Source organism: Narcine bancroftii, chromosome 4 (genome assembly GCF_036971445.1).
Source record: "Narcine bancroftii isolate sNarBan1 chromosome 4, sNarBan1.hap1, whole genome shotgun sequence".
In the NCBI taxonomy this organism is placed as follows: Eukaryota; Metazoa; Chordata; class Chondrichthyes; order Torpediniformes; family Narcinidae; genus Narcine; species Narcine bancroftii.
In genome coordinates this window covers 105,950,187-105,972,375 of record NC_091472.1, presented here as the reverse complement: position 1 = coordinate 105,972,375, position 22,189 = coordinate 105,950,187, and the positions used below count along the sequence as shown (strand labels likewise).

Here is a 22,189-nt window from a genome sequence, read left to right as displayed (position 1 = left end):
GGGCACACCACCTTTGTCAAGGGAGAGGGTGGAATTTGTTGCCATAGAAGGCTGTGGGGGCCAAGTCATACTTAAAACAGAGGTTGATGGGTTCTTGATTAGTAAGTGTGTGAAAGGTTACAGGCAGAAGGCAGGAGAATAGGTTTGAAAGCACAACACATCAGCCATAGTTCAAACTGTGGAGCAGACTCAATGGGTTGAATAGCCTGATTCTGCTCCTACATCTATGGCCCAATGATATGAAATACATAAAAGGGTGAAGGCATTCTTTAAAACAAAAATTCACCCAGTGTCACCAGAGCATTTCTTCGTAATCTTCATCCCCTTACAATCTCCAGTTCAACAGCAGGAAGCATAATATTTTTGACCCCAAAAGATTAAAATGCTGGAACATTTCAACAGAAAGGTTGCTCTCCTGGAACAGGGGCAGATGCTCACAGCACAATAATTCCTTGCCAAATATAAACTGGAAATATTCACTCTGCCTGTTTGATAATTTCAAAAATATATCATTATGAATTAAAATCACCAATCAAATTTGCGCAAAAATATACATGGAATTCCTTCAGCAAGGGGCCATAATTTATTTTTAGATTATGCCTGATTGTCAGAGTCCGAGAGTTGTACAGCATGGGAACATACCTTTCAACGCAACTCACCCTGTATTGACCAGGTTGTTGACCTGAGCTCTTCCCATTTGCCTGCATTTGCCTTCTGTCTTTGGTCATTTCCCCACTCCCTACCTCCTAGTTCATACGGAATCATCCACCTACTCGTTGCAATATTTTCCAAGAGCTCTTTCTTCTTCCTTGGGGGGGGGGGGGGGGGTGGCTGAGTTCCTTCTGCTGCTGGTCAATTTATAAGCGATCTATGTGGTGGAAAATCACGCCAGTGCTTGCATCCAATAGCAGTCTTCTTTACCCATAATCCCTTATGCCGCTGGTACTCCAGAGCGGTTCCAGAAGTGTGGGGGATTATAGGCAAGAAGGATGGCCATTGCTTCTGCCCCAACTCCACTCCATGCTCCCCTGACAGCCTGAGTGTTTGCCCAGCAGCCCCGACACTAACAGCATTCTCCCCCGGCCCTGGCTCTGCATTCCTCCCCTGGCCCCGATAGCATTCTGACTCTGCGCTTGCCCTGGCTCCAAGAGCACCCCGCCCCGATTCCGCGCCAACCCCAACCACTTACTTTTGGAGGCCAACACAGAGAACAGGGGATTCCCTGCAGGGCCTCCAATAATGTGGTGAGTGTGTAACATGTCACTCACCAAAGTGGTAGGAATGCCCTTAAATTTCCTGGTCGCCATTTGACCGAGCAATTTAGGGTCCAGTGTATAAGGGGCTGCAGGGGTCCGCTACCTGGGTAGGATCCACAGGTCACGAGCTGCCCCAGTTTGTAAACACTTAATGTTTCCACACTCCCTCGTCAACTCTCTCACCCTTCCTCTAATCACTGCCTCACCTTTTTTTCCCAACGAACTCCCAACCTAAAAGGCAACGGGTCAGATTGTTGTTGTTCTGACCAGCTGCCTGCACATGCCCTGAGGTCATAGGTACTTTGCACAGCCTCCCAGCTCCCTGTGACTGGGTGGCAACCCAGTACAGGAATGTCCAGAGTTGTGACCAAGCCTCCTCCAGATTTCCAGGTCTAAGGCCTGGATACTTCACCTTTCTTGAACTCGTTACCTCCTGTCATCAAAGATAATCAGAGTTATCTTAAAACAGGCGGCAATAATTAAATTTGACAAATATACAGTACATGAATAACATATAATGTATAATATTTATCTATATATTATATACAGAACACAGAACAGTATAGCACAGTACAGGCCCTTTGGCCCATGTATCTGTGCAGAACATGACATCCAAATCAAACCAAATTCTGCTGCTTGCACCTGATAGATATCCCTCCATTCTCTTCACATTCACGTGTCCATTTAAACGTATGACTGAATGTGTCCGTCCCCTTCGCTCAGATAACAGCTCTGAGACTCACTACTGAGTCCAGATGTAGAGCCAGGATTCGGATGTTGCCAGCCAGACCTCCCACAGTTTCTGCACTGCAGCTGGAAGACAAGTCCCCAAGGAGTTGCCAGCTCGCGATCCAGCACTCTACATGACCACAAAAGAAATCTGTAGATGCAGGAGTCATGCAAAACACAATCTCGCTGGAGAAACTCAGCAGCTCACGCAGCATACACAGGAAGTAAAAGGTAAGCAATGTTTCAGCCCTGAGCCCTTTGTCAGGCATCAGGAAAAACAGACAGGCCCATGAATAAAATGACGATGGGGATGGGGCGAGGAAGGGGCAGGGGAGAAACACAGGGTAACGGGCAAGAGGTCATAAGTAGATACAGGTAGTAGGTATAATTTCTCAGGTTTTCTGCTACCGTCTCACTGATATCTACCAATGACCTATTCACCTGTCAGATGTGCTCATTCCCCTTCTTCTCAAGTTTTATTTCGGCCCACAGATGGTGCTCGACCTGCTGAATTCCTCCAGCAGATTGTGTGTGGCTCCAGATTCTAGCATCTGTGGTGTCTTGTGTGTTCCCCTGAAGCTGTCATTGACAGGCAAGGGCAAACCTGTTTAAATAGAGAGATACAACCTTTATGTTGGACGGCATCGGATTTATAGGCTGGCGAGGACAGGAAGCCATGACTTACACAGAATAGGTGCAAGGTGATAGCCCCTTGTTGCCTCTCTTCGTTCGTAAAGACATCATCGGGGAATTCATGAAGAGCTGGAAAAGGAAGATAAAGATGTGATTTGACTTCACAATAACACCACTGAATCAAAACATTAACATGATTATTTCACTGACTGAGATAGAGGGCTAGAAGAGTGACACAGGTTCGGGTCACTCTAAGATGCAGCATACCCACTGTATAGAATGAAAATGGCAAATATGTTTGAACTTCACCTACATTCTATGAAGTCTGTGCAGCAAGCAAGAATTTCAATGCATCTGTACATAAAAATCATGTATATAACAATAAACTCCCATTACTCATTACGTCTGAGATTTGGCACGTCATCAAATACTATATAGAACTTGTGAAGGTGGTCTGTATACTGACTGGTTACATCATAGCCTGGTTGAGTGCCCAGGATCGTAGAAGGCTGTAGAAAGTGGCAAACCTAGCCATCATAGACACTGACCTAAAACATCCATGTGAAGCGTAGACACTCCATAGACACTGACCTATCATTCATTAAAAACCTCCATGTGAAGCATATCTCACAAAAGTAGCCAACGTCATATAGGAGCCCCATCAACCTGGTCACAACCTCTTCTCACTGCTACATTCAGGCAGAAGATACAGAAGTCTAAAGTCTACCATCTCTGGGTTCAAGAACAGATTTTATCCAATGACTCTCTGGATATTGAATCTCCCCACCCTACCCTAACCCTGATATAAACAACTCTGCGTCCACCAAAATATCTGTCTGCACTTTTAAAATATCACTATTTTCTTGCTTTAACTGCAACTGTGAATATTTATTGATCTACTCTTTCATATTTATTATCCAATACCCCTGAGTGTAAAACCTTTCAAAGGGTAGTGGACACAGCCCAGGACAACACAGACAAAACCCTCCCCACCATTCAAGAAAATCTACAGGGATCGCTGCCGTCAGAGAGCAGCAGCAGCAATCATCAAGGAGCCTCTCCACCCAGCGCACTCTCTGTTCTCGTTACTGCCATCAGGAAAGAGGCACAGGTGCCACAAAACTCACGCCACCAGGTTCAGGAACAGCTGCTGCCCCTCACCATCAGACTCTTCAACAACAAACTCAATCAGGGACTGATTTAAGGACTCTGACTTGTGCACTTGATTGATTTTTCCTCTCTGTATTGCAGCCAGTTATTTACATTTCTTTATTTGTTTACATGTGTACATTGCGTACAGTTTTTACTTGCACTACCAATAAGAGAAAATTCTGTCTTGCCCACAGGAAAAAGAATCTCAGAGTTGTATGTGATGCCACGTACATACCCTGACATTAAATTTGAAATCTCTTTTTCAGTCTTGTATATTGTGGCAATTTAATTTATCTAATTCAGTTGATGTATCCTTATGTTTGTGTGCGGCCAAAACAAGTAATAATTCCTGTGCATCTGTACACTGTACTTATGTATATGACAATAAACTCTCATCTCATCTGAGATTGCTCACTTGCAGAGCTGGGAGCAGGTTAATTGTTAAGACAGCTAATTGGTCAGTATATGATGCCTGTGGGTGGGTCAACCACCTCAAAACTCAGTTGTGCCAAACATCTCAGATGTGCTTGTGGAATGTACTTTGGAAATCACATGGGTCTTGGTTAGAAGAGAGCAAAGTTCAAAGAGGGCCAACAGTCAGGGGGATCTCAGGGCTGGGCAGGGGAGGGTCAGTAGGAATAGAAAGAAAAGGTGTATGTGGAACATAGAACACTACAGCACAGGCCCTTCGACCCACATACTCCTTCTAAAGAAAAGTACTAAACCCTCTCTACCCCATAACCCTCTATTTTTCTTCCTTTTTTTCTCTAACATCTGGATTTTTTTTCGTAAATTAGTCTAAGTTCTGTTGGGAATGTTTTTTTTAATTTTTATCCCAACACTCGGAATCGTGAAATGATTTTGCTCAGTCAGCCATCTGGACTGTGCCAGTTTTATGAAAGATGACCTAATTAATCCCACCCCCCTTTCTCTTCCTGGTGCCTGTAAACTCCTCCTGTTGAATGTTCTGACTAAATCTGACTTTAAAATGCTCCAAATTGAGGACATCTACAAGAGAGACTGCCTTGCTTTCAATTTCAATAAGATTCCACCTGCATTGAATTCGCCCATCGTTATTGAATGAAGATCTACCGGGACCAATGCCTGAAGAGGGCGTACAAAATCAGTGAACCGGTGCGGACTCGAAAGGCCAACATGGCCTGTTTCCGCTCCGTAAATGGTTATATGGTGACAATGAGGTTAGAGGGATGGAATCTGTTGCACAGCTATCAAGAGAAGGAGCAGCTGAGGAAGGGGTCATTGGGCTTATTCCTCACCAAAGCCATCCTATACAATCTCTCTCCATGGGACAGCCCTCATCCTAGAAGTCACATTGCTCTGACCTCTTTGAGATGTCGGACTGAGTCCATAATCCACAACACCATGGTCCTTATGCATAACTATATGAATGAACCCCACATTGAACACTTACATTTGTGACATTGCAAAGAAATAATTTCATCCAACATTGCTTGAAAGGCAAACAGGGTGCCTTGGCTTGAAGTAGCTCAAACCAAACAGAGCTTGACTACCAACCACCACTACACCATGTTGCCCTGTGTTGTGTGAGGGGGAGACCTGATATTGCATTCAAGTTACATTGATAGTATAACTTGTCTTTATTCAAATACACCCTGAAAATATTAATTTAGTTTAAATCCCAAAATACCACTTACAGTAAGTAGGGTTCTTCTGTGAGCCGACTGACAAGTTACCTTTAACATTCATACAGCCATGTAAAGAGCACAAAGTGTAGAGTTGCAATGAGATCAAGCAAGGGCATCATGATAGCACTGTTATGGGGTTCAATCAGGAGCCTGATGGCTATGGGGAAGAAACTGCCCACAAGCCTGCTGATGCACACCTTGAGCCTCCTCCCTGATGGGAGGGGGGAGTTGAGGGTGTGTCTGGGGTGTAATAGAGCTGAAAGAATGTTGGCTGCCATTCCCAGGCAGTGGGAGATGTAGATGGAGGGGAAGGATGTTTGCTTGATGTTCTGAACTGCATCACCACCTTCTGCAGCTTCGTACGATCTTGAGCAGAGCAGCTCTTGTCCCCACTCTGTGCTGCCTTTTACATTCTGCCATTTTATTTCTTCATTGAAATAACATTCAGTTTGCAAAAATTCAGAACTCGCTTGAGCGAAGATGCTACACTCCATGGCAAATGTATCTCATTCTTCCCTGCATGTGGACTTGTAAATCTTACAGGAAAGCACCCACTAGCAGCACAGCAAAAGAGTAAAGCGCTGAGATACAGCGGTAATATCCATTCTTACTGAATGACCACGATGCAGGTTATTGCTGTAATTAAAAATTGGAAAAGGATTTGGAGGCAGATTTATTTTCATTGATGCCACTTGATTTTGATGTGTTTCCCAACAGTTCAATCTCTACCATCTTTGGCTTGGCTTCGCGGACGAAGATTTATGGAAAGGCAATGTCCACGTCAGCTGCAGGCTCGTTTGTGGCTGACAAGTCCGATGCGGGACAGGCAGACACGGTTGCAGCAGTTGCAAGGGAAAATTGGTGGGTTGGGGTTGGGTGTTAGGTTTTTCCTCCTTTGTCTTTTGTCAGTGAGGTGGGCTCTGCGGTCTTCTTCAAAGGAGGTTGCTGCCCGCTGAACTGTGAGGCACCAAGATGCACGGTTTGAGGAGATATCAGCCCACTGGCGGTGGTCAATGTGGCAGGCACCAAGAGATTTCTTTAGGCAGTCCTTGTACCTCTTCTTTGGTGCACCTCTGTCTCGGTGGCCAGTGGAGAGCTCGCCATATAACACGATCTTGGGAAGGCGATGGTCCTCCATTCTGGAGATGTGACCTACCCAGCGCAGTTTGATCTTCAGCAGCGTGGATTCGATGCTGTCGGCCTCTGCCATCTCGAGTACTTCTGAAAATATTCATGGCACCATTTTCATTCGCAATATCCCTGTCACATAAATCCTCCTCCCCTCCAGCCAGGCCAGCTGCTCCACCATCAGTCAGCTTATGTCAGAAACGCGTACAGAGGACCCTGCTGAGGTAATGGATTGGTTACCACTCGCATCAGGCAACAGGTAGATATCATCAGGCGTTTTCCAATCGCGTTGAATCATACCTTCAGCTATCTTCTAACAGTCCTACACCGTCTTACATACCAAAAAGATTCATTGATTACCAAGTGTCAATTTCCAGAGTTATCACATTGAGATAATCAGCTGGTGCTTATGAACAGTCCACCTTTTGACAGAATTGCGACTGCCTACGTTCTGAGTGTCATTGCTTGGCATGCGTGAGAGATTATATTTCCTATCTACATATTGCAATATCCTGACCTATGTGCAGGTTATTAGATTATTGAAGATAACATTGCTTTCCTCAGTTTGAGGGCAAATTAGAGTGCAGTTGAAGAAAAAGGTTTTCATATCATCTTTTTTCCATTATCAGAGGAGACGTATTTTGGAAGAGATTTCACATCCTTCTTTTGAAATGATACATTCTTTGAATGAACCAGAGGAAGCAATAGAAGCAGATATAATCATGGTGTTCAGAAGATATTTGGACAAATATTTGGAGAGGAAGGGTTTACAAGGAGATAGATCTAATGGGTCCAGTCCAGAAAGCCAACTTGCTTGGCATGGACAAGTTGGACTGAAGGCCCTGTTCCATGCTGGATGACTCTATGATTCTCTTTTGTGCTCACTTATTTCTTAACCTCAGTGATCACTCACGTGTTCAGACCAGCACCATCTCAAACTGATTCTCAGTTGTCTGTTTTCTTCTTTTTTCCAAATAAATCAGGTGTATACCATTTGCTTTCCACAGCAAACCTTGCGACACTGTGCAGCATCAACCTCCGACCTCTGGCTCTTCCTAGATCTGACCCTGAGCATTCATTCCCACTGCACCTTTTCATATTCTTGACTTAACCCTCATCCATTGCAGTTGGCACTCTGAACCTCTCCTTTCCCAAATGTCTCCTCCAAAGCCACCTCTTGGAACTGCCGGAGATCCTTCAAGCTCCCGACTCAGTAAGGTCAAGCATCATAAAAGACATTTGCCTGCCTTGTCTCGGAGACCTTCGCAATCTTGTCTCACTGAAATCAATTACAGATTTCATATTATTGAAATGGTGCCCATTGAGGGGGTCAAGCAAATAATACCACTCAATGACATTTTGGCAATTCAGCTCATATATCTAGTTTTACCCATGTCTCCTGACACTTTTGGCTGATAAAAATCTACCTCAGATTTAAAATTAACAACATGTAAGGAGGTTCAAGTTAATGTTTATTGTCACATGTACCAAGGTCAAATGATGAAGCTTATTTTGTGTGTTGAGCGAGACATCTCATACCCAACAGGAAAGGAGTGCAGTAACATAGAGAGATCAGTTGGCACTGAGCAAAGGCAGCATAGTTTTATTGTTCTGGGGTTCATTTAGGAGTCTGATAATGGTGGGAAAGAAGCTACCCTTGACTCTGATGGTGCATGATCTCGTGAATCTTCTTCCCGAAGGGAAGGGGACGAAGAGAGTGTGGTTGAGGTGGGATGAGTCTTTTAGTACATTGGATGCCTTTACAAGGCAATGGGAGTTGTAGATGGAGCAATGGGGGTGTGATGGAATAAATGGAGGGGAGGGGTGAGGTGTGAGATGGAGTGGATGGACGGGAAGGGAGGTGTGTGATGGAGTCAATGCAGAGGAGGGAAGTTCGTGTGATTGAGTGGATGGAGGGGAGGAAGATTTATGTGATAGCCTGAGCCACATTCCCGACCCTCTGCTGTCTCTTAAGGTCTTGGGAAGAGCAGTTCCCGTCCCATGGAGTGATGCACCCTGAGATGATGTTGTCAAAACCCAAGAAAACTGAACTCAGTCATCCTTCCTGTAAGACTTATATCTAGATAATGTTCTCCTTGTCTTAAGCAGCATCACTAAGGGAACAATACTCCGGATAACTCACCAATTTCTCCTGTTATTATTTGACTGGCTGATAGTCACAGAGAGGACTATCACAGAGAGGCCACCCACTTATGACAAGAGAAAAGGCAGGTTTTTCTCTCAGAGGGCTGAGAGCCTTTGGGACCATCACTTCAGCGGAAGTTGAGCATGAGGAAAAGGGGATAAATACTTGAAAAATAACAGACAAAAGGTTACAATGGTAGCTGGAAATGTGGGAATTGTGGTTTCACTAAAACCAGCCAATGTCTTTCTGAATGGTGGTCAAGGTTCCTGCTTCTGTTCTGAAGTCAGTTTTCTAAATACATTATATATATTTATAGTTTTATTCACATTATGTCAAGGGGAAGAGAAATTTGCTGCTGTATTTGTCCATAAACATGGGCAGGCATTGATATCATTGATCTTAATCAAATCATTTTTAACGCCTTCAACTTTGACCACATGTCATTATTTTCTCTGAGCATGCTTTTATTTTCTACTGGATACAGTATCAAAGGACTGACTTCCAAAAGAACACAAGAAAATAGGAAAAGGATTAGTCCAGCCTTTAAGGGGTGATTCTGAAAGACCCTCAGCTTCTGAGAGAGGATATCATAAGAGGGAGATACTTCCTTTTTTAAACAGTCACTTCCAGTTCTGGTATTATAACAAGAGAATTGGTGAGTTAGAAAGTGCAGTGTTTCCCTTGGCAATGCTGTCTTAGGCAAGCACAGCATTAAATTCAGAGCCAGTTCATTTAGGAAGGATGGTTGAACTTGAAACTCTTTCCCATAGAGAGCAACAGACACCAGCTCAGTAATATTAAATCTGTGACTGATAGATTTCTGCCAGACAAGGACACAAAAGGTTTTGGAAAGAAGAATACAGCCTGGCATGATCCTGTAGTCTCGAGAACCTTAAGGATCTCCTTGAGGCTTTACAAGCCAGCCCCAATCTGAGCTCTGATGCCTCCACTCCTTATCTGTGCCAGTTCCCCAGACCTCTGTTGTTTGTGACTTGGCCTTCATCACATTTGGGTGCAGAGGGTCTCAGAGATTCACTGCATCCTCAAAGGTCTCCAGATCTCAGCTTTTAATAACCAGCTCATTATTTTGTAGCTATATCTTCTTAACATAGAACAGCTCTAGAATAGGCCCTTCATCCCACTTGTCGGCATTGAACCTGATGTTTAAATCAAACTAAATCAAACTGAAGCTTTGCTGCTTGCACTTGAGAGATATCTCTCCATCCTCCTCATATTAATGTATCTATCTAGAAACCTCTTCAATGCTACTGTTGATATCTGCTTCCACAACTACTTCCAGAAGCCTGTTCCAGGCACTAATCTGTCTTGTTCATGACTCTCCCCCTCGTGAAAGTATTGTGACATTTGAAATATCTGAGCATCATCACAGTGAAAGCATTGTCCAACTTGATCTTCTGCATTCAGTGTACTCACTGTGGCCTCCTCTATATTAGTGAGATGAAACACAGATTTGGTGACTGGTTTGCCAAACACCTGAGCTCTGTGTGTGGGTCAAACTTCAGCTGCTCGTAGCTGATCATTTCATTTCCCCCAAACATTACGACAGTGACGTGTCTGCCTTCGACCTCATCTGTTGTCAGGGTGAGATTGAACGTAACCTTGAGCAACAACACATCATATTCCTTGAACCAAATGGTTTTTTCCAATTTTAGGTAACCCCCACTTTCACTTGATTCCACTGTCCCCATCTCTTCGTTACTTACTCCCATACTGACTGTTTTTCATTCTCTAACATTTTTTCCCCCTTCCCTCTCCTTAATGGTTTCTACCTCTATCTGTCTCTCCATCTCCCACACCTTTGCCCCCTTCCCCAATTTCTTTTCCCAATTATAGATGCATCTAATTTGGTCTTGATAAATGGTCCTGATCCCAAATGTTGTCTGACCATGGGAGCTGCCTGACTTACTGAATTCCTCCAGCAATTCACTGTCTGCTCAAAATTCCAACATCTGCAGTTTTTTTGTTCCTCACATCTTGACATTTGACTAGTGCCTTTAGGATTTATGGCTGAATGAGGCAATCCCCCATTCTTGCCTTGTGACTAAAGTATAATGTATTTTTATATTTCTGCAACTTTAGGTATATCTAAACCCCTGCCTCACAAACCCATGATTTTACACTCATTGAAAACCCTCCCACATCCAGAGTATAAATGCTAATTAATTATTCTTCAGCTGCATGAAACTATACTGCAGCCCAGAACACTCGTGTACATTCCTGGGCTTTGCACTGGGGATCCATGAGGGTATTGATGTAACCTTGATGACACCTCCAGAGCCATATGCTCTCCAGTTCAGTCCAGTGGTGAACCTGAGTTCCAGGCCTCTGAGTCACCCTCCTTGGCCCCTGGTCCTGAACACCTGATTGGGAATCTGTAAGTGCCCGAGACCTGGAAACTCTCACAAATCCCAGTCCCAATAACTGATTCCCAAAAGCCACCCACCAGCACCCTACTTTTTGAAGAAAGCGGTGGGCATTTGGTTGACATACTGTGTCAAAACCTCCATCTCTAAGGATGCTTTCATCCAGACAGGGAGACCAAAGATCCAGACAATTAGTGGCAGATTAATCATTAGGCCGAGTAAGCTTAAGGCCTGGAAGGGAGGTGGGCCCAGCAGGAGTGGGGTTGTCGGGCTCTACAATTCTTTCGACCCCAAAAGTTCAATTGACCCACTCCCCCCTCCCCCCAGCATTTAACGATTCTCTTTCGACCCCTCTGGCATTTTTTTTTGAGTCCTTGAATAGTCCCATCGGCCAATGCACACCAACTGCAAATCAACATACTGCTGAAAAGTTGCAATGGGCCCTCGACACCAAACTCAGGTGGAGGATACATTGAAAGTGCTACCACCTTGTGGAAAATAGACTTAATCAAGACTCTAATGAGTGTACTGGAGAAACTCAGTACATCACACAGCATCCTTAGGAAGTCAGGATAACTAATATTTTGTGCTTGAGCTCTTCATCAAGTAAATGAAACACTGGTTACCCTTGATTTCTTGTGGATACTGTGTGACCTGCTCAGTTTCTCCAATACGTTTGTGTATTGCACTGGACCTGAGCATCTGCAGACTTTCTTGTTTAAAACTCTCTCAAAATTCCCAAACAACATGATGTTGTCCTTGGAGCAGACACTGAAAGTCCCTGCAGCTTTTCATTGCTTGTTCAAGATTCCAGCATTTGCAGTTTTTATGTTTCTGTGATGCCGCCTGAGTTCACTGGGTGAAATGTTCATTATAATTTAATTAGAGTGGCAAAGCAATATAAAGCACACTGAGGACTTAAAATGACTATGTAATGAGAGCAAATTATAACGATTCATAATGAATATAGATGGGTGTGAAAAGAGATGAGACCTGCACAATGTGTTCTGGTGTCAATGCAAGGCTTTCGATCCCAGATGGTACTTTTGCCTCGGTGGTCTTACAGAGCCATCAAAAAATAATCAAACTTACAAGTATCACCCCAAGTAGCTGTCACATTCCAACCACTTGCTAAAAATGCTTCATGAATCACAGGTTTATCTTCTGCATTTAACCCTCAAGCAGGAATTGAGGATTAACTGTGGAATCTGGTTTGGATCTGAAGTCAGGCTGCCAATTATTTAAACTGGGGTCTATGAGGCTGCAGGGACACCAGAAGCGAATCCACAGACACTCAATGACTCTGAAGGGCCTCTATTTTACTTCTCTTTCTCCTATTACTAGGGGCGTCGACCAATGCTCCTGGTGACTATTTGTTTGCCTTACAGCAAAAAAATTTGAAGTATATCATGTATATTACATTTTTAATGTATTATATGACAATAAAAGGAACCTTTGAGTTAAATCTCAAAAGACAATTGCTTGCTTTTTCACTTCCAAGCACTTGTGTTTGGATATATTCAATGTTTATTGTCATACACATAAATACAATGTATGAATGCTGCAAAATGTTTGCTTGGTGCAGCCAAACAGATTTGAAAGATGCACCAAAATGCAAGACAGAAAAAGATAATAAATATAAATGGACCGATAAATAAATATTCATAGTTGTATTTAGAGCAAGAAAATAGAGTGATGTTTCATTCATGCAGACAGATCTTTTGGTGGTCCCAGAGTAGTTTACGGTTTAGGTTAGGGCAATATATGGAGGTTTAAGAGCCTGACAGCTCTTGGGTTAGAACTGTTCTTGAACCTGGAAGTGTTGGGGTTCAGGAATCTGTACCTTTTGCCTGAAAGTAGCAGGGAGAAGAGGTTGTGACCAGGGTGGTGGGGGTCCTTTATGATGTTGACTACCATCTTCAAGGCAGCATCTAATATGATGCTTGCAATAGATGGAAGGGCAGTGCCCATTTTGGACCTGGCTGAGTCTACTACTTCCTGAGTGTTCTTGGGCACTTGATTTTCCAAACCAGGCTGTGATGCAACCAGTCAGCGTACTGTCTAAAATGCAGATGTAGAAGTTTGATTAGAGTATCTCATGACATGCCAAATCTCCTCTGACTTCTTAGAAGTATAGGCATTCACGTGCCTTCTTAAAAATTGCCTTGTTGTGCTGGCTCCAGGAGATGTTTTCTGATATGTGGACTCCAAGGAATGTGAAGGTATTAACCTTCTCAATCGCCATCCCACTGATGAAGACCAGGTCCCTTGGCTTCCTCTTCCCAAAGTTTGATGTTGGGAGCATGATTGTTCCTCTGGCACCACCCCAACTAGATTCTCGATTTTCATCCTGGATCCTGACGATGTATACATTCTTGTATGTAAATATCGCAGCATTGGAGGTGGGGTGGGGGGACAGGCTGAGACTTGCCAAGAATCGTCACACTTTGGACAAATGCTGGTGACAGAGGAGAAATGAAAGGAGGTGGCTGCTCTTGTGATGCAACCTCTGAGAGGTGGTCTGGAGTCAGCGAGCCCACCCCCTTGCTGCCACCTGTCAGTTTTACTGAGGCAAAGACAGCAACAAGAAATCTGTAGAGCCCAGACAAGACTGTTGAAAGTTCAGATCAACACTGCACTATCCAATGCAAACTAAACCCCACATGATTTATAAACACAGTGAAGGGTTGAGGAGGACTCTTGGCTGCAGCAGGATAGCCTCCTTAACTTTGTTTATTCGAGTCCCCAGCACCCTGAAGGCAAAGTCCATATAAGCAGAAAAAGCAGATGAACAGTCCAAGCTGTTGGCAAGTTCAAAACATTTGTTGTGCAGACCAAAAAGATAGTATCTGTTTAATTAAAACGCTTGCCTTTTTTTCCATCCTCTGTGGCTGCAGGCGCCTTCCATTTTCCTTCCAATTTTCCACGTCTGAATTGGTTAATAAACATTTAGCACAGAGGGAGTGTGGGTCACGATAATTCAAGGTTCTGCTCAGGGTATCTGCAAAGTCTGTATAGGTTGGCAGTAGAGCACCGAGCACTGTCACGCTGAGCACTGGCGCACCTCAGGGCAATGTGCTCAGCCAGCTCCTGTTCACGCTACTGATCAAAGACTGCATCGCTAGATCCAGCTCCAACAGTGTCATCAAGTTTGCAGATGACACAACAGATGTTGGCCTCATCAGCAACAACGGTGAAGAGGTGGAAAATCTTATGAAATGGTGGGAGAGTAACACCCTGAGTCTCAATGTGGACAAGACGAAGGAGATGATTGTGGATTTTGGGAGGACCAGGAAATAACCACATTCCACTACACATTGACAACTCTAGTGGAGAGAGTGGAGAGCACCAAGTTCCTTGGAGTTCACATAACTAGTGACTTATCGTGGACACAATATTTCCTCACTTGTCAGGAAGGTACAATAGTGACTGCAGGGCTACTGGCCATCATTATGTCAACCTTCTATAGGACCATAAAAGTGGCAGAGAGGATCACTGGAGACTCCCTCCCCCCATTGACGTGATCTGCCAGTATCGTTGTCTGAGGAGGACACACAAAATTGTTAAGTCCCCTTCTACCCTGCACACAGCATTTTTCAGCTGCTTCTTTCGGGAAAAAAATACAGGAGTATCAGAGCCAGTACCACCAGATTGAGAAAAGGTTTCTTCCCAAGAGCAGTGAGAATGGTGAACAACCAAAGGAACTGTGCATACCAACAATCCGAGGCTCTTACATTTAAGAAACAATATTTATGTACTTGTATGTATATTTGTCCTGTGTATGTATTCTTTGTCTGTATGGGTGTTATGCCTGCATGTTTTGGACCAAGGACCCATTGTACTTGAACAATAAGATGACAATAAGCTTGAACGTGAGCCGATGCAGGCTTGGCAAGGTGTGGTTTGGATGGCCTGCTGCCTCTGGTTCTGGTCAGGGAGCCATAACTCAGTGGAAGAGAGAGGGGTGAAAGGAGTCTTCAACTCCACTTCGATTCCCGTGCAGCTCTCAATCTGGACACCAGACTGCAAATGAATGGTGCCCTCTGCAAACCCTATCACCGAGTACAAAGCTGAGGTCAGCGGGGAAACCCCACAACCTACTGAAAGGGCAGCAACCCCATCGAACCATAGAACACTACAGCACAGAAACAGACCTCCCAACCATTCTAATTTGTGCCAAACTATTTTTCTGCCTCATTTCACTGATCTGCACATGGACCATAATCACCCATACCCCTCCCATCCATTTACCTATCCAAATTTTTCTTAAATATCAGAATTGAGTCTGCGTTCACCACCTGACGCCTAGTTTCACATTCTCACAAGTCTCGGCATGAAGTTCCCCTTTAAACATTTCATCTTTCACCTTAACCCATGTCCTCTTTTCTTGTCTCACCCAACTTCAGTGGAAAAAGCTTGCTTGCATTTACTCAGTCTAATTTTGTATACATAATCAAATCTCCCCTCATTCAATCAATGCTCCAGGGAATAAAATGCTTAACTGTTTAACCTTTCCTTGTAAATCTGTACCCCTTGTAATTTTAGAAACAGTGCAGTGTTGTACATGTGGTCCCCGATTTATGACAGTAATTGGGACCAACGGATTGATCGTAACTTGGATTGGTCGCAAGTCGGGTTTGCCCACCAGGCACGATTAAACGAGACCACAAATAAGTTTTTTTTAAAGTTTTTAGACAAATTAATTTATAATGAAGAACGTAAACATATGAACAATACAGATACTCGTCAATCCCCATATGACCTTCTAGTATATAATAGTCATTGGTCTCGGGCGATGGGCTGCGGTGGGAAGCAGGGACTTTTGGGCTGTCGCAGGGAGTGGAGACCACTGTATACAGTACTTTTAATAGAAAGTATGTGCAGTAGTTTTTGATTAATAAAAAATTTGATCTTATGTGTGGGTGGACGGAACTCGCGTAGGTCCAAAGTAGAGGACTAACTGTATAATTAACATTGAAAACTACAATGTTCAGTAACAACACAGAGGAGGAATTTGATGCTTAGAATGTAAAGGCCTTGTACTGTTTTCCTTTGTATACATTCTTCATCATGAATGAAATGTAACTTTGGAAAAAAGAACAAATATCTGGCAAGTTAAACAGTTAATGCTTGCCAGGGGTTTGGCACTGCATGTCACATGCTAGGCCTTTTCACACGGCATTGTAAAATGGAGATTCCCCGGAAATTTTCCTGGGGTACCTCCCTTGAACTTGCGGGTGTGAAAAGGTTGGCCCAGGAATTTTAAACGGGTCCTCATCCTTACCTACGTGGTAGGCCCTTGGCCCTGGGAAATTTTCCCAGACCACCCTCTCCTTGCAGTGTTAAAAGTCAAATGGCCAAGCAGGGAAGCCTCATGACGTCAGCGCTTGCATGCTACATCATGTGGGCGATTAAAATTAAAAGATACCTACCTCCTGACAACAGCGGGCCGCTTCGGCCCATCATGACGGCAGCATGATGTGAGATGAATGGCCATCCTCATTAACCATAATCCCTCGCACAGCTGAATTTCGCAGAGCATTTCCAGCTGCGTGGGGGATTATGGGAAATAAAGTCAGCCATTCATCTCGCATTGTGTCACTGTGGCGACGCGCCAAAGTGCGGGGGGAGGGGGTGTGGGCGGGCAACTGACCAACAGATGGGGGGGTGGGAGGCAGCGGGTGAGTGACCTACCGTCAGCCGGGAGGGAGCGGGCGGGTGAGCAACTGACCTACTGATGACCTGGAGGGAGTGGGCAGGCGAGGGACCTACCAATGGCTGGGAGGGAGGGAGTGGGCAGGCGAATGACCTACCAACGGCCAGGAGGGAGTGAGTGGGCAGGCGAGCAACCTACTGACGGCGAGGGTGGGGTGGGGGAGGGAGCAGGTGGGCAAGCGACCAACGGTCAGCAAGGGTGAAGGGAGGGAGGGAGAGGGGATGGGCAGGTGAGCAACCAGCCTATAAATGGGAAGGAGTGGGCGGGCAAGCGACTGGGGTGGGGGGGTAACTTACTCTTGTGAATGATTAACACGTCATCGGTTGGGACAGGACTCCCCCTAAATTGTTGGGGAGGACAAATTCCCAGGAATTTTGACCATGGTGTGAAAGGTCCGGGAGGTCCTCAATTCCTGGGAATTTCTCCTGGACAAAGTAGGGTCACCACTTGCCTGCGGTGTGGAAATGTCAAGTGAAGGCTTGTGAGCACCCAGCCAGACCCAGTGTCTCTCTTTAAACAGGACAAGAGGGTTGGGAAAAGAAACAACAATGACTATTCCCGTGACAATTATAGCACGATTAAGTATCGAAGCTGCCACACATTTGGTGCCGAACTGAAATTGTGAGCATACCTCAAAAACTTTGAACGCAAGTATCTAAGTGCACGGGGTGATAGAATTGGTTAGCATCATTTGGTTCAGCGTAATTATCATCAACCTCTGCCTCTCTTACTCCTTGCACCTGCCACAAATCATCTGCTGCCAACATTTGCAGCAACATAAAACTTTGGTTTGGCCACACTTGGAATACAGTGCGCCAATCCGGACTCCACGTTACAGGAAGGGTGTGGGAACTTTGGAAGGGGTACAGAAGCGATTTACCAAAATGTTGTCTGGTTCACAGGGTAAGAATTTATGGAGAGAGGTTGCACAATTTTGGGCTGTTTTTTTTTTCTGGAGTGTAGGAGGCTGAGGGGGTGGGTGACCAGATAGAAGTTTAGAAAATCATGTTGAGGAAGATGAGTTTATTGTTCTAAACATTGTATATATGCCCTCAAATTCTGCAGCTGGAGAACTACTTGTAAAGAAAAACTATAATATAAAACTAATGGAACAAAATTAAAAGAGTTAATAAATAGATATGACAGATGTAAATATTCACAGTAATCAGAATGCAAAAAAAAAATGACTTGCAAAAGTTCAGACTGTCCATGATTAGGACACTCAAGGGAGAATTTAAGAGTTTGACAGCTCTTGGAGAGAAACTGTTCTCGGGAGACATTGATGGGATTTTTTTCAAGGTAAAGTGTCAAACATTGGAGGACCATGTGTTTAAGGTGAGGAGGAAGAAGTTTGAGGGAGATGTCAAATATTTTGCACAAAGATTGATAGGTGCCTGGAATGGGCTGCCAGGGGTGGTGCTGGAAGCGGATACAACGGTAGTTCTTAAAGACTTCCGGAAGACGCATGAATACGAAGGCGATGGAGGAATTTCGATTATAGCCAACAGCAGATGTGGAAATCCCAGCCAGCGATGGCACATTGACCTCTTCAGTTGTACTGTCACTCCAGTCTTAGCTAATCTGCTTTTCCTCTGGATTGTTTGCAGTCAATTTGAAACAGTGCATGCAACATTCTAACCCACCCAATACCCTCACTCAACCTCACTGCCTTGCAACACCTTCACCCCCCAACTACCATGATATGATATGGCATGGTAACATGCCGTTCCAGCCCATGCTGCCTAATTACACCCAATTAACCAACGTACTTTTTGGAGGATGGGAGGAAAGCGAAGCACCTGGAGGAGACCCATGCAGGTCACAGGGAAAACATACAAACTCCTTAAAGAGAGCGTTGGGTTCGAATTTGGGTCACCACTGCTGCAATAGTGGTGATTATGCTGCCCTCGGGCTCTACTAATAAATTACTACCTCTCCCATCCACACATTTTTTGGATACAGGGATTTTTGTCAGCAATACTAACAATCTAGGATTACCGTGATCAACAGTTTGGAGAATGCAAGTTCAAATCCCATTGTGTCAGTGTGGCAATTCAAATTTTGACTTTACTACATTTTAAAGAAGAAATCTGGAGTTGGTCATGCTGTTGAAGAAATCTGGAGTTGGTCATGCTGTTGAAGAAATCTGGAGTTGGTGATGCTGTTGAGTTGTGGGAAAGTATGCCTGGCTGCATCTGAGACCAAAATTATCACCAAAATGCAAGGGGTCACCAGAGATCGGAAATTCAATCAGATTAGCCACAAGACTGTGGTTGAAGAGCAGATCAGAGGAGGCACGTTGAATCCCTTCCACCACCTACAATCAGGTCAAGAGCACTGTGAAACACTCCCTACCCACCTGGGTGAGGACAGCTCACACATTCAAGCAGCTCCATACACCTGACTTAAGAAAGATAGTGCAATAAACCCATTAAACAGTATCATCACACACAAAGAAAATAAAACAAGAAAATTGTGTCATCTACTTTTACACACTGGGTCAGTTCATTTTGTCTTCTTCTCATTCTATCATTTTAGGGGGTGGAAGTCCGCGGTAGGCCCTCTCTGTTGTGATCCATGTACGGTTCCCAAATTTGTTCAAACAATGTGACTTTATTTTTTAAATTATATGTTATTTTTTCCAATGGAATATATTTATTCATTTCCATGTACCATTGCTGTACTCTCAGGCTCTCTTCTGATTTCTAAGTTGACATTATACATTTTTTTGCTACAGCTAAGGCTATCATCATAAATCTTTTTGCGCTTCATCCAGTTTGAGGCCTAATTCTTTTCTTTTTATATTACTTAGAAGAAAAATCTCTGGATTTTTTGGTATCTTGCTTTTTGTGATTTTATTTAATATCTGATTTAGATCTCCCCAAAACCTTTTCACTTTCTCACATGCCCAGATTGCATGTACTGTTGTTCCTGTTTCCTTCTTACAGCGAAAACATCTATCTGATAATGTTGGATCCCATTTATTTAACTTTTGGGGCGTGATATATAGCCTGTGTAACCAATTATATTGTGTCATGCGTAACCTTGTATTTATTATATTTCTCATAGTTCCGGAGCATAACTTTTCCCATATTTCATTTTTTATCTGTATGTTTAGATCTTGTTCCCACTTCTGTTTGGGTTTATAGCTTATTTCATCATTTTCTTCCTCTTGCAGCTTGATGTACATGTTTGTTATAAATCTTTTAATTATCATTGTGTCTGTAATCACATATTCAAAGCTGCTTCCTTCTGGTAACCTCAGTCTGCTTCCCAGTTTGTCCTTTAAGTAGGTTTTCAGTTGGTGGTATGCAAATATTGTACCACGAGTTATTCTATATTTGTACTTGATTTGTTCAAATGATAAATTATTTCCCAAAAAACAATTTTCTATTCTTTTGATTCCTTTTCTCTCCCATTCTCTAAAGGAAAGGCTATCTATGTTGAATGTTTAATGGGTTTGGAGGGGGGGGGGTGGGAAGGAGGGAGGGAGGGGAGGGGGGAAAAAGGGGAGAAAATGACACTGTGTATATTCAAGAGGGAAATGTTTGTGTGTATTTTGATTAATATGGTTCATAATGTGAAAAATAATTTTTTTTTAAAAATCAAGAGGATCTACAGGGAACGCTGCCAACGGAGAGCAGCAGCAATCATCAAGGATCCACATCACCTTGCACCTGCTCTGTCAAGCTGCTAGCATCAGGAAAGAGGTCTAGGTGCCACAAGACTCACACCACCAGGTTCAGGAACAGCTGCTACCCCTCCACCACCAGATTCCTCAATAATACACTCAATTAGGGACTCAAATTTAAGGACTCTTACTTTTGTACTTTAGTTTTTACTCGCTGTATTACACATTCAGTTTGTTTACATTTCTTTACATTTACATGTGTATGTTGAGTACAGTTTTTTTTTTGCACTCCAATGAATGATGGTTCTGCCTCAACTGCAGGAGAAAGAATCTCAAGGTTGTAATGTCATGAATGCACACTGACAATGAATCTGAAATCTTAATCTAAGATCCAGAGCATCTGTGGGGGTGTTATGGCCTGGGCAGGTATGACTGCCACAGGTAGTGCCGCACTTATCTTAACTGATGATGTAACTGATGATGTAACTGCTGATGGCAGTAGCAAAATGAATTCTGAGGTGTATAGAATGGCTTCTCATCCTACTGCAAGACAATGATCCCAAACATACTGCTGAAGCAACAAAGTAGTTTTACAAAGCTAAAAACTGGAAAATTCTTGAATGGCGGTCAGTCACTCGATCTAAATCCAAATTGAGTATGCCTTCCATATGCTGAAGGGGACAAGCCCCCCAAAAAGGCAGGAACTGAAGATGGCTGTAGTAGCGGCCAGGCAGTGCATCACCAGAGAACATACTCAGCACCTGGTAATGTCTATGAATCACAGACTTCAAGTAGTCATTGCATGCAAGGGATATGCTACAAAGTACTAAACATTACTACTTTAATACACATACAATTGCGATGTCTCAAATATTATGGTGCCCTGAAATGAGGGAACTATGTATAAAAAGCGCTCTAATTTCTACATAGTCATACCAAAATGTATACAAGTAACCTTGAATAAAATCACATGTGAATTGTTTGATTACAAATTTTAGGATAAAAGAAAGGTAGTGCAGAGGAGGTTCACCAGCCTGATTCCAGAAATGAAGGGGTGAGCCTATGAGGAGACTCTTCTCGCTGGAAATTCAAAGAATGATCTTGTAGGCACATAGAAAAATCATGAAAGGAATAGAGAAAATAGAAGCATGGAGGTTGTTTCCACTGCCAGATGAGACGAGAACGAGGGGACTGAGCCTCAAGATTCAGGGGAGTAGATATAAGACAGAGATGAGGAGGAACTGTTTCTCTCAGAGAGTAGTGAATCTATGGAATTCTCTGCCCAAGGTGGCAGTAGAGGCCACATCAGTAAATACATTGAAGACACAGGTCGATAACTTTTAATTCTTTAACTACTCAAAAATCTACGTGATTGTAGCAGTGAGAAGAGGTTGTGACCAGGGTGACTGAGGCCCCTTATGATGTTGGCTGCCTTCTTGTCGCAAACACTTTGAGGTCTTCAATGGATAGATCTAATGCAGATTTCAAGTCATGAGTTTATGATTTCTTTAATCAGCATCATTTGGTTAATAACACTCATTCTTTGAAAAATGCAAATACTGAAGTTGTTTTCATATTTCTGCAACCTTCAGCAAAATATGTTGCAACTCTGAAACCACAGAAGTCTCAGGAAATGTGTGAGCAGTAAGTACAATGGCTCCGAGTTAGTGTTAAAAACCCTCACCACAGGATTCAAAAACAACCCATTCACTGTGAGCCAAACGCAATGATTAATTTTGTACAAACT

General features: G+C 43.5%; 1 protein-coding gene across 4 annotated transcripts in view; it reads right to left on the bottom strand.

The window, feature by feature from the left end:
- Nucleotides 1-22,189, bottom strand: part of slc24a3 (solute carrier family 24 member 3) — a 432,795-nt gene that overhangs the window by 168,224 nt on the left and 242,382 nt on the right. For all 4 annotated transcript variants that reach the window (XM_069932352.1, XM_069932355.1, XM_069932353.1 and 1 more), the window contains exon 3: nt 2,671-2,747. In XM_069932352.1, coding sequence (XP_069788453.1) covers nt 2,671-2,747 — 77 coding nt within the window. The remainder of the gene's footprint in view (nt 1-2,670; nt 2,748-22,189) is intronic.